Source organism: Anolis sagrei, chromosome 1 (genome assembly GCF_037176765.1).
Source record: "Anolis sagrei isolate rAnoSag1 chromosome 1, rAnoSag1.mat, whole genome shotgun sequence".
In the NCBI taxonomy this organism is placed as follows: domain Eukaryota; kingdom Metazoa; phylum Chordata; class Lepidosauria; order Squamata; family Dactyloidae; genus Anolis; species Anolis sagrei.
Window position 1 is genome coordinate 47,197,487 of NC_090021.1, and position 13,630 is coordinate 47,211,116.

Genomic DNA, 13,630 nt, shown 5'->3' on the forward strand with positions numbered 1-13,630 from the left:
CTCAGAGGTTGTGAGGTCTTGTCGAAGGCTTTCATGGCCAGAATCACTCCGTTCTTGTGGGTTTTTTCGGGCTATATGGCCATGTTCTAGAGGCATTTCTCCAGACGTTTCGCCTGCATCTATGGCAAGCATCCTCAGAGGTGAGGTCCTCACCTCTGAGGATGCTTGCCATAGATGCAGGCGAAACGTCAGGAGAAATGCCTCTAGAACATGGCCATATAGCCCGAAAAAACCCACAAGAACTGAGGGTTGTGAGGTCTGTTGAAAACTAAGTAAGTGAGGTTTATATATCTTTGGCATGTCCAGGGTGGGAGAAAGAATTCTTGTCTGTTTGAGGCAAGTGTGAATGTTTCAACTGGCCACCTTGATTAGCATTTAATGGCCTTGCAATTTCAAGGTCTGGCTTCTTATTGCCTGGTTTATACATCTGAGAAATGTCCAGGGTGGTAGAAAGAACTCTAGTCTGTTTGAGGGAGGTGTGAATCTTTCAACTGGCCACTTTTATTTGCATTTAATGGCCTTGCAGTTTCAAGTTCTGGCTTCTTACTGCCTGGTTTATATATCTGTGGAATGTTCAGGGTGGGCGAAAGAATTCTTCTCTGCTAGAGGTAAGTGTGAACTTTGGGGGCTTTAACTCAGGGAGAAAGAATCTGGCTCTCAATTGGAAGGAAGGACCACAGAGGGAGAAAGTTGAATGCGAGGCAGGGAAAAAAGGCGAATTCCTGTCGGGCCGAAAAGCTTCCGCGAGGGTCGAGGAGGTTCTGACTCCGCCACTCAAGGGGCAGAGAAGAGGGGAGGGGGAGGCCCCGAGGGGGAGGAGACCTTCCTCGAGGAAAGGCGGGGCTTAGCCTGGCTCCGCCCCCCGCCAGGACCGTCGTTTGCTTTTCAAGTTAAAAGCGCCTTTCCTCTCACCGCCTCGCTCTCCTTCTATTCGAAGTTGGGGAGGCAGCGCCTGTTGGTTTGAGGGGGAAACCCACTCTTCTAAAGGACTGGGGCGGGGCAGAGACGTCTTTCCTGGCTCCAACTTTGGGGGAGAAGAAGGTGGAATTGAGAGGCGAAGGAGAGCAAGGGAAGCGGAGATCGGCGGGGAAGAGACCGGCTGCTGCCCCTCGAAACCCCTCCTTCCTTTCCGAAACCTTTGGGAAGGAGCCCTGGGCGAGAAGCCCCTCTCGCTGCCTCTCCGCCTTCGCTTCGCCCTCATCCACAGGCTCTCCCCCTTTCTCTCTCTCTCTCTCTCTCTCTCTCTCCTGACTCCTGGGGTTGCAGCCAGAGGCTCATTAGCAGCCGCGAAGGCCAAGGGCTTGCTCTCTCGCTCGCTCGCTCTCTCACACCGTGGCGTTTCTCTCAAGTTGGGCAGTTTGGGAAGCGGGAGACTCCAGGCGAGCCTTCGGAGCCGAGGCGAGCCTCCTTTCTTGAAAGGCGGCGGGAGCAGAAGGCGCGGAAGTTTCTGCCTCGATTGGGTCGCTTCTCCGTCCTCCTCTCTCTCTCTGTGTGTGTCTCCGTTTTGGGGTCTCCTCCTCGTTTCCACATCGGTTTCCTCGGCCGCGACGTGCGTGCTTTCTCCCTGCCTGGGCTGGTTTGTTTTCTTCCCGGAGAGGCGCCTGCCAAGCGCCAAAGAAGGCGGGCAAGGGGCGACGAGACCCTCGGCTTGGCTTGGCTTGCCTTCCTTCCTTCCTCCGCTCCCCGTTTGGAGAGGGACTGACCTCCGAGGCTGCCAAGCTCTCTTTCCAAGCTGAGAGGCTCCCTTCGGTCCGCTTCCCTCTTCGCTGGGCTCTCCTCCGGAGGCGCGCTCCTCGAGGCATATTTGGGGATCGGAGCCGCCTTCCTTGGCCCCTTCCTCGCTGCAAATACCTCCCTAACATTGATTTATTCCTGGTGGATTGGCTGCTCCGTCCTCCTCCGTCCTCTTCCGCCGGCGATGAAGCTCTCGCCTTGAAGATGGAGACTCTCTGGGTGTTGCTTCTCTCTCTGGTCCCGGCGTGCGCCAAGGGCCAAGGGGTCTACGGTAAGAGGGCGGCGGGGAAGGAAAGGAGGGAGGGAAGGAGGGAGGGAAGAAGGGCTTGCTTTCCGGGGGGAAACACAGGCAGGAAGAGAGGCGCTTAAAGCCACCATCGGAGCAAAGTTTTTGGGAGAGCACCTGCAGCGGGGATGGGGAGCGGACACAGTCCTAGGAGGGAGCTCTTCCTGCTGGGCTCGTCTCTCTGTCCCTGCACAGAAAGGTCCCCGAGAGAGAGCCAGCATTGTAACCCTTTCATCGCCTGGACTTTGGAGCCCTCCTTCCCTCCTTCCCTCCCTCGCGCTTCCTGAGAGCAGTGGGTGCCTCGGGGCTCAGCTGCGGGAGAATAAATCAACCGGTTGTTTGCGAAGCTGCGCGCCGAGAACGGCCGGGTTGGCTGGCCTGTGTGTGTGTGTGTTTGGGCGGCGGAGCGAGGAGGAGAGCTGTCTGCTGGGGAAACTCCGCGGAAGGCAGGCGGCGCGTTTCCTGTAGGCTTCCCGGGGAGCTTTGGGGCCCCGTCACCACTGTGCTCAATGGGCAGCGGGGACTCATGTCTATGCTGCTCCACTCGGCGGCGGTGGTCTAGAGTTTTTATCATCCTTTGGAAAGAGGCAGGAAGCAGCCAGACTTTGAAGCTGCAAGACCATTCAATGCGCAGCGTTGACTCCTGTCTATGCTGCTCCACTCGGCGGCGGCGGTGGTTTGGGGGTTTTTTCATCCCTTGGAAAGAGGTAGGAAGCAGCCAGACTTTGAAGCTGCAAGGCCATTCAATGCGCAGCGTGGACTCCTGGCAATGCTGCTCGACTCGGCGGCGGTGGTTTGGAGTATTTTCATCGCTTGTATCCCATGTATAAATACGTGAGAGGAAGTCATAGGGAGGAGGGAGCAAGCTTGTTTCTGCTGCCCTGGAGACTAGGAGACGGAACAATGGCTTCAAACTACAGGAAAAGAAATTCCATCTGTACATTAGGAAGAACTTCCTGACTGTGAGAGCCGTTCAGCAGTGGAACTCTCTGCCCCGGAGTGTGGTGGAGGCTCCTTCTTTGGAAGCTTTTAAACAGAGGCTGGATGGCCATCTGTCGGGGGTGCTTTGAATGCAATTTTCCTGCTTCTTGGAAGGGAGTTGGACTGGATGGCCCATGAGGTCTCTTCCAACCCTATGATTCTATGATTCTTGGAAAGAGGCAGGAAGCAGCCAGACTTTGAAGCTGCAAGGCCATTAAATGCCAATCAAGGTGGCCAACTGCAACATTCATATGCTGTGTCCAACAAAGGATTCCCCCAGGCAGTAAGAAGCCAGAGTTTGAAATTACTCGGCCATTAAATACCGATCAAGGTAGCCAATCGCAACATTCACACCTGCCTCCAACAGACAACAGTTCTTTCACCCACCCTGGACATTCAACAAATACATAAACCCATTGTAGACTTGTCCACATGGTATACAGATAGACTCCTGCAGAGGTGAGAGGATCCCTCTTGACCTTTGCTGAACGAGCATTTGTTGGATATTCTTAGTGGGTCTGTAGATAGTTTGTAGGTTGTGTTTCTTCATCAGTTTCCGGATGCGGTCAGTAGTTCACTTAATAATGTATGGTAAGAAATGCAAAAGCATGTGGACAGTTTCAACAGAAAGGAATAAACCATGAAAATGAACAAAATCCGACTATCTGTATTTAAAAAACACTCTAAAATCAGGATAGTAAACAAAGAGCAGCACTCAAAAAACAGGGGAATTCCAGACAAGAATAAATCAGGGCCAGCTAACACCTCCCAACAAAGGATCCCCCAGCAATCAGCCAGGCTTTGAAGCTGCAAGGCCATTCAGTGCTAATCTAGGCGGCCAATTGCAACATTCACACTTTCCTCAAACAGAAGAGAGTTCTTTCTCTCACTCTGGACATTCCACAAATATATAAACCCCACTTGCCTAGTTTCCAACAGACCTCACAACCTCTGAGGATGCCTGCCATAGATGCGGGGGCGAAACGTCAGGGGAGAATGCTTCTGGAACATAGCCATGCAGCCCAGAAAACTCATAGCAGCCCGGAGGCTGACTTGTTGCTATTTCATCCTCGGTTCCTTTGGATGTTTTCGGGACTGATGGCGAGCGGCAGATCCTTAAAAGCTAACCTTGGACAAACCACCCCGAGGCGCGGGAAATGGCCTTCAAAGCAACCCGCTCTCATCAGAACATCTGGTCATGCTGGCGGGAAAGGCACCGGAGGGATTTCTTCGCATACGGGTCGCACTGTATTATTGTTATAATGACTGGGCACGGAGAGCAGATAAGGAAGGCCGACCCCCTTTTCTCCTTCCCCGCAAACTCGTCAGTCCCCGCGCCGCCTGTCCGCGGACTCGGGAGATTTTGAAATGAAGCGGGAGGCGGGCGAGCGAGCTCCGCAAAGTGGCACCGCGCATGCCCACTTGGGTCCCTTTCTCGGGAGGCCTGGGGAGCAGGAAGGGAAGGGAAGGGAGGGCTTTTTAGGAAGGGAGGCGGGGAGGAGGCTGAGCTGGACAGGTCGGCTGGGAAGCACAGATATGTGGACACATCCACAGGAAGGAAGGAAGGAAGGAGCCCCTCCATTTCAAAAGCACCCGTGTTTCTTGGGAAGTGAGAGAAGGGCTCCTTTCAAGAGCCCATCGGGCAAAGACTTTCCCCCTTTGGACCAATGAGAGCGAGGCCACTCTGGGTACCAACAACCAGCGGGCAGATTTGGTGACATCTCGGGGCTTTCCCCGAGATGTCACCAAATCTGCCCGCGGGTTGTTGGTACCTCGCCGTCGTCCACACAAGCTGCTTCTTGCCTGGCATATAGTATAGTTCGAACTGCATCATATGGTCATTGTGGACCAGGAATGGGCAAACTTGGGCCCTCCAGGCGTTTTGGACTCCAACTCGCACCATTCCTAACAGCCTCAGGCCCCTTGCTTCCCCCCCCCCCCCTCAGCCGCTTAAGCTGTTAGGAATGGTGGGAATTGGAGTCCAAAACACCTGGAGGGTCCAAGTTTGCCCATGCCTCTATTATGTGTTCATTGTTGACCCATATAGAGGAGTTTGAACTGCATGTGTCTCTCCTCCCAGTTTAAGGTATTACATGGTCCCTGCAGACCTATATAATGTCAGCTGCATGATAGTGGCGTTTGAGCTGCATTGAACAACATTATATGGGTCCACACCAGGTATGGGTAAACTTAGGCCCGAAGTGAGGGGCGGATGCGGTCCCTTGGGCTCTTTTCTCGGGCCCTCCTCTCTCTCACCGTCCTATCCTTCCTTCTCTCTTTCCTTCCTCTTTCCCTCCCTCCCACAACTCTCTCTTTCTCCTTTCCTCCCTCCTTCCTTCCCTTCCACCCTTTCGTCCCTTTCTTCCCTCTTGCCCTCCCTCTCTTTCTACTTCCTTCTTTCCCTCCCTTTGGCCTTTCCTTCCTTCTCTCTTTCCTCCCTCCCTCCATTCTCTTCTACCCTTCCAACCTTCCTTCCATTCTACTCTTCCTTCCTTCTCTCTTTCCTCCCTCCTTCCTTCCCTTCCACCCTTTCCTCCTTCCTTCCTTCTTTCCCTCTCTCTCTTTCTACTTCCTTCTTTCCCTCCTTTTGGTCTTTCCTTCCATCTCTCTTTTCTCCCTCCCCTTCTCCCTCCCTCCATTCTCTTCCACCCTTCCACCCTTCCTTCCATCCTACTCTTCCTCCCTTCCTTCCTTCCTTCTCTCTTTCCTTCCTCCTTCCCTCCCTCCCTCACGCCCTCCCTTCCTTATCTCCCTCTTCCCTCCTTCCTTCCCTTCCAACCTTTCCTCCTTCCCTTTTTCTTCCCTCCTTTGCTTGCTCCCTCTTTTTCTTTCTTTCCTTCCTTCCTCTTTGTCTTTCCTTCCTTCTCGCTTTCCTCCCTCCCTCTTTCCTCCTGCCTCCACTCCCTTACACCCTTTCATCCTTCCTTCCCTTTTGCCTTTCCTTCTTTCTCTCATTCCTCCCTCCCTCCACTTCACTCTCCCCATTCCCTTCCAGCCACCCAGCCATCCAGCCATCTATCCTTCCCTTCCTTTCTTCATATCTTCTCTTTTTCCTTCATTCTTTCCTCCTGGAGGATGTTTAGCTGGGAGAAGAGAGGGTAGAGAGAGAACACGAGAACCATGTTTCAAGATTTCAAAGGGTGTCCCATTGAGGAGGAGGGGGAAAACTGACTTCCTGTTGCTCTAGAAACCAAAGCACAAGGGAGCAATAGTTTCCAATGGCAGGGAAAGAGATTCAACTGAAAAGATCAGGAGGAACTTCCTGGAGAGTGGCATAGGCTGCCTCGGAGTGTGGTGGAGTCTCCATCTCTGGAGGCTTTTCTGTAGAGGCTTATTGGGCGTGTTTTGATTGTGCCTTCCTGCATGTCAGGGGGTTGGATTGAATGGCCTTTGGAGTCTCTCTTCCAACTTTAGGCTTCTAGGATTTTATATCAGGAGTAGACAATATGGGGTCTAATAGATCCACTTTTTCTCTCCTGCCCACTATCTCATCCTGACCAAAACCAACCCTTTCAAGATCCATTTGTTTCCAATCTTTCCTTCATTTTCTGCCTCCAAAAAGAAGAGCAAGGGGAGGAAAGGGCAGGAAGGGAAGTTGGGGAGAACCCTCTCTCTCCCGGCCCGCCCACCCCACTCCAGCCCACCATACAGTCTCCAAATTAGAAAGTTTGTCAGTGCCTGCTGTAGACCTATATAATTTTAACTGCATGATATGTTCGTTGTAAAGACCCATATAGAGGGAGCATTAAACAGCCTTATATGGGTCCGCACTGACCATGTCATGCAGTTCAGATGGCCTTATAAGGCAGCATAGACCCATCAGCACATCCCTTGTGAGAAGGTTCTCCAGAAGTTCTGCCAGATGGAATGTTTACCCTCTGAGAAGCATGAAGCAAAGCCATGAGCACACGATAGTTGACAATTTTGCTTTGGGAGCCTTTCAAGCCCATTATTTGTTGTATTTGAAAAACCAACCAAATTATAAGAACCCAACTTTGCTCTCCTACCCTAAATACCATCTTTATGCATCGCTCATAAGTTCATTCTGAAAACATGGCTCTTCCATCCAGGAAAAAAAGTGCCCTGAGCAAGGAGCACTTTTAACACACACTATTTTGCAGGGTTGCCAAATGGTGCTTGTGCTGTTTATAACATCTGTAGTGCTTCCAGGGTGCAGGGATGCTGCCTCACAATACTATAAGGCTCTGTTTAGTGACTCTTTATTTAGATTACAGCTGCCATCAGAGCTGGGAACTCAAAAAGAATAAAGCAATGGATGGGAATTGGGTTTTGCTGGAGGTTTATTTTAGGTAGAACTTTTTTGGGCAAGAGAGGGTGAATATTGAAAGATGCTAACTGTTGTTGCTGTGTGTCTATGTTGTTCTGTGTGTCAATCTATGGCAAGCCAATGAAGTTTGTAGGCTTTTCCTAGAAAAGGAATACTCAAAGGTAGCTTTGCTAGTCCCTTCCTCTGAAGTATAGCCTACAGCATGTGGTATTTATTGATGGTCCCCCATCTAAGCATGAAGCAGAGGTAACTTCACTTAGTTTCCAAGATCTGGCAGGATCCACTGCCTTTAGTATAGTTTTGTTGTACCTCACTGCTTATAGTATAAGCAGCAAACACTGAGCCACCAGCCTTTAGGTGCTGCCTTCCTCTTGGTCAGTGTTTCTCAATCTTCCTAATACCACGACCCCTTAATACAGTTCCTCATGTTGTGGTGACCCCCAACCATAAAATTATTTTTGTTGCTACTTCATAACTAATTTTGCTGCTATTGTGAATGTAAATATCTGATATGCAGGATGTATTTTCATTCACTGGACCAAATTTGGCACAAATACCCAATACGCCCAAATCTGAATACTAGTGGGGTTTGGTAAGTGGGGGGAGGGAGGAAGAATTGATTTTGATATTTATAGTTGCTGGGATTTATAGTTAACCTATGATCAGAGAGCATTTTGAAGTTCACCAATGATGGAATTGAACCAAACCTGGCACACAGAACTTCCATGACCAACAGGAAATACTGGAAGGGTTTGGTGGGCATTGACCTTGAGTTTTGGAGTTGTAGTTCACTTACATCCAAAGAGCACCATGGACTGAAATCATGATGGATCTGGACCAAACTTGGCACAAACACTCAATATTGCCAAAATGTTAACACTGGTGGAGTTTGGGAAAAATAGACCTTGACATTTGGGAGTTGTAGTTGCTGGGATTTATAGTTCACCTACAATCAAAGAGCATCTGAACTCCACCAACGGTAGAATTGGGTCAAACTTCCCACACAGAACCTTCATGACCAACAGAAAATTCTGTATTTTCTGATGGTTTTTAGCGACCCCTCTGACACCTCCCTCGTGACCCCCCCGGGGTCCTGATCCTCAGGTTGAGAAGTGCTGCTCTTGGTGTTCTGAGTGAGTCTCTAGCTCACCTGTTCTCATACCCAACCCTGTGCCACCGTATGAATGAGGAACTAGAAGCAAGAGATCTCAAAGTGATTACAAGTGAAGCAGCATTAAAGCATTTTTTTTTTAAAAAAATGGCTGTAAATTCCAGCAGTGCTCAGTTTAGTTCACTTTGGTTTCCCCTGAAATGGAATCCTTTTTAGATCACTTTAGTTTGATTTAAAAAAAAAAGGGGGGGGGGGATAATTTATCTTCCTCTAGGTGGGCCAGAATTTTAAAAGTTGAGTTCACCTTCATTTTCCTGTTATTTTTTTTTAAATAACACAACCCAACAGCTTTGAATGGATACCCTTTCATTTTTTGCGTGCATATACTCTCCGCTTTCATTCTGGTGTCTGTGAGGGGGTGGGAGAGAAAGGATAAGGGATTTAAAGTCTGAAGGGAAATTAGAAGAAGTACCCAAGAGCAGTGAGATGGGATGTGTAATGTCTTTGTGGCATGAGAAACATTGTGTGCGCAGGTTTTTACATCCCCATGGGTATTTTATATGCTCCTAGGCACACTTTTTACTTTTAATTAGCCTGACTGCTGCAGTCCAAGCAGAACTAGTGGAGAGTTTGTTTTCAAAGGCCTCTTCAGGCCCTCATAAGATTGTCAATCTCCTTAACCCCTTGGCTCCTTTTAATCCTTAGACCTTGGTGTTTTCTCCTTTCTCCCTCTTTTTCCTGTTCATTGATTCTTCCTTCCTTCCTTATTTTCTGACCACTAGATGTTTATAATAACATCCCAATAGTTTTTCAGAAGGAAAAATAGGAAAGGGCCATTTAGAAAAAGAAACAAGATGTTTTTAAAAGTATGCACAGTACAAATTCCCTGTTTTAACTTGAAATGTTTTTTTTATTTATTTCTGCAGTTGTGCAAACAAAGTACATCTGCTTTTTCTACACATTTTTTATCAGTCACCTACAGCAGCATTTCTCATCCTGTGTGTCGGGACCTCAGGGGGGTGGGGGGCGGGGTCACCAAAGATCATCAGAAACCACAGTATTTTCTGTTGGTCATTGGGGTTCTATGTGGGAAGTTTGGCCCAATTCTATCGTTAGTGGGGTTCAGAATGCTCTTTGACTATAGGTGAACTACAAATCCCAGCAACTACAACTCCCAAATGTCAAGGTCTATTTCCCCCAAACTCCACCAGTGTTCACATTTGGGAATATTGAGTGTCTGTGCCAAGTTTGGTCCAGATTCATCATTGTTTGAGTCCACAGTTCTCTCTGGATGTAAGTGAACTACAACACCAAAACTCAAGGTCAGTGCCCACCAAACCCTTTCAGTATTTTCTGGGAGTTCTGTATGCCAAGTTTGGTTCAATTCCATCATTGGTGGAGTTCGGAATGCTCTTTGATTATAGGTGAACTATAAACCCCAGCAACCACAATTCCCAAATGACAAATCAACATCCCCACCCCATCCCCACCAGTATTCAAATTTGGACCTATCGGGTATTTGTGCCAAATTTGGTCCAGTGAATGAAAATACATCCTGTATATCAGATATTTACATTACGATTCATAACATTAGAAAATTTACAGGTGTGAAGTAGCAACGAAAATAATGTTATGGATGGGGGTCTGAGGAACTGTATTAAATGGTCATAGCATTAGGAAGGTTGAGAACCAATGATCTACAGAAAGAATAACAGGTGTTTATATGGAACCATTTTTCTGTGTCTGGTTCCAGCTACCAGGTATCTATACTCTACAAACTTTCCATTTGCTGCATTTGTCTATCCTTTCAATTCCCCAAAGGACACCAGTCAGAGCTGTTTGTTTTAGAAGGCGGAACAAGAATTGTTAATGGCTTTTGCCACATTGTAGCAAGACAATTTAAATCCAAACTAGAGAGTCCCCTCCACTCCCAGCCTTGATTCTTTCTTTCCTTTTACCCCAAATGTTCATCTTGAGCTGTAGCCCCAAGCTATATATAGTAGGAGTATTTCATGTTTTGAATCTTTGTCTCTTGCTGTGCTTAATGTGGAAATGTTGGGAATTCAAATGTTGTGTCTCATCCCACTCCTTTCCCCCCTCTTTTCTTTTAAATATTAGAGTAGCAAGGACAGGAGGCAGCGGGAGAGAGGCAGCGGGAGGGATACACACACACACACACACACACACACACAGAGGCATAGGGGTTATAAATACATTTTACCAATCTAAATCTAGTGAGATTAAACCAGATTAAACTAGATGACATACCTTTTAAAATAATAACCCATATGGACTTACATAAAAGGGCTTTGCCTTGATTTCTGGAGATGGACAGAATAAATCAAACATATGTTAAAAGGAAACATTGGGACTGGGCTCACATTAATTGGGAGTCAATGTGCTTCTCTCATGCCTGCTACTTGAAAAGGCTTGTTAGACAAATTGGTGTTTGATACAATGACGGAGCAGCGTCTGAGGCCCAATAATCTTCCCTTCTTGCATTATCTGATTCCATCCATTCTGCCCTGTTTACTGAAAAGCCATGCTTAAGCTCGCCACTGCCAATCCTCCCCTCCCTGCACACACCCAGCTGTCAAAAGAAGCAATGTAGCTGTTTAAAAGTGAAGTCTTGCTGGACTCTTAGTGATCCCTTTGCCTACTCCCGCCATGTTCACATGGTAAATATAAAGTGGGTCACATTTCGCCTTAACAGATCTCCCACGCACAAACAAAACTCCCACTCTTTGTCACCATGGGCAGGTTTACATTTTGTAGAGGCCAATTAATATTAGTCCATGAGAAGCAGTGGACGTGACCATTTCCCAGAAGAAGAAAAATTCTGGTATAGAAAAAAAAATTACCAGCCACAGAGCAGGTTGCTCTGAATGAATGACTTGTTCTTTCATAATGGTTCCTATGTGAACAGATATAAATGGCACAATAACACTATGTAACAAAATTTGAAAAACATGCTGTTCCTCATTTGAAAGTGTTATTTCCGGTTTAATTACAACTTACTTTGAAAGTTGTTGTTACACTCCAGAAATTTTGTTCTTGTGGCTGCCACACACTATGTTGAATTAGTTGAAAATCAATGAGATATTCACTGGCAAACTATAGCAAAATGTGCTGCAGGGTGTTCTGCAAAAACAAAGGTTTTTGTAGTTTAATCCACTTTTTCCATTTTTTATGACAAAACCAATTAGGAAATAACATCTATAATCCAGGAGCAAGAATTGTGTTGCATAGTGTAATCGGGGCCATGCCATTAGAGAGGGGCCTAAATACTCTAAAGAAACCAGAAGTTAAGCAAGGTCAGCCCTGATTACTACTTGGATGGAAGGCCACCAATGATTGCCAAGTGGTGTAGACCACATTTCAGAGAAAGAAAGCAACAAACCATCTGGAGTATTCCTTGCTTTAAAAATCCCATGTAATTCATGAGTCACCATAAGAGAGCAGGTCCTTTGAATACATATACACACAGAGATCATTATGGAGACTTAGAACCCTGATTTTGGATGGCAACAAAGTACAGTAACATCATCAGCCTCATCATCTTGCTTTTCTTACAGATTTCTCTTAGAGGTGTCTTAAAAGTCCTATTCTTTAAAAAGCTTCAATTCTAAAAGCCTGTAGAATAATAAAAAAATGTCAACTGACAGAAGGACAACCTAGGGCCCTTCCAGACAGGCCCTATATCCCAGGATCTGACCCCAGGTTTTCCATTTATCTCAGATTATCTGGTAGTGGGGACATATATGATCAAGTTTAAAGTAGGAAACATGGGATCAGATCCTGGGATAGAGGGCCTGTCTGGAAGAACCCTTAGTGAAAAAATTCAAGAGCCAATGAAAAGGCTCAGTTTTGTGTAACCACCAACCATACCCATGAAGATGGACAGAGTGAAAGAAGGACCGCTTTTGGTGATTTCAGGTTCCAGAGACCCTGGATCTAAGCCAAATAGGGCTTTATAGGTCATGACCAATATTTTGATTTGCTCCTGGAAACAAGCCAGTTTACTTTGGGCCATTTGCTATTCCTCCTTAGAAAGTCATATGGGTTGAGCTGACCCTGGGTGGTGGTTGTAGAGAGGAAAGCTGGCGAGCAGAAGAAAATAAGAAAATGTTGGCCTTCCTTGTTTACAAAGCAATCATAAAATCTTATTTCTTCACCATAATTTCTGTTTAAAAAAGTAGGATGGGGAATTTAAGAATGCCTTCAATGAGTAGGATTTGTTAGGGCTGTGTTCTATATCTTTGTATGCAGAACATTTCAGATTCAATCCCTGTTATATCCAAGTAAGGCTGAGAAAGACTTGTGTCCGGAACCCTGGAGAGCCACTGCTCATCTGTGTCAACAATACTGGGCTAGATTGACCAGTGATCTGACTATATCAGTCAGCTTCTTGTGTACTCCTTACCTTTCCCCATGAAAGCAACAGGGAGCTTAGAAAAAAAGCTTGGCAATTTCAAGATAAAGACAGTGTGGAGGAGGGAGAATCTTGTCTGTGCTGTCTCAGACATTTATTGGATTTTATAACCGGATAATACCAAAATATGGTAGTGCTGCCTGGACAAATTAAAGAACAGATGATTGCCAACCCAAATTGGTAGGGTTTTACTCTTGTACATTAATAGGCTGAGATCAGGAAGAGGGGCATTTTTCCTGCTGTATGCTTTTTGTTGATGTAAATGTAACCAAAGTTTGAGTTTATGAGTGCATCTACACTGTAGAATACTGCAATTTGACACCACTTTAACTGCCATGGCTCAATGCTTTGGAAGCCTAGGAGTTAATGTTTTTCAAGGTCTTTAGTTTTCTCTGCCAAAAGGTGCCGAGGTCTCACCAAACTATGATGCCCAGGATTCCATAGCTTAGAGTCATGACAGTGGGGCCCCCCAGTCGCACAATGGGTTAAACCGTTGTGTCAGCAGGACTGAAGACCGAGGTTGGAGGTTTGAATCCGAGGAGAACGTGGATGAGCTCCCATTGTCAGCTCCAGCTCCCCATGCAGGGAAATGACAAGCCTCCCGCAAGGATGGTAAAACATCAGAACATCTGGACATCCCCTGGGCAACAAACGTCCTTGCAGATGGCCAATTCTCTCACACCAGAAGTGACTTGCAGTTTCTTAAGTCACTCCTGACACACACACAAAAAGCCATGACAGTTAATACAATGCCAAGCTGCAGGAATTCTACAGAATATGCTTCTCTAGAAAGTGTTT

General features: G+C 47.0%; 1 protein-coding gene across 1 annotated transcript in view; it reads left to right on the forward strand.

Moving 5' to 3' along the window:
• The first annotated feature begins 1,858 nt into the window (after nt 1–1,858).
• The window catches only part of MDGA1 (MAM domain containing glycosylphosphatidylinositol anchor 1), a 339,276-nt gene continuing 327,504 nt past the window's right edge, over nt 1,859–13,630 (forward strand). Inside the window, exon 1 of the mRNA XM_067464241.1 lies at nt 1,859–2,005. Within this exon, the coding sequence (XP_067320342.1) occupies nt 1,939–2,005 (67 nt within the window). The 5' untranslated portion in view covers nt 1,859–1,938. The remainder of the gene's footprint in view (nt 2,006–13,630) is intronic.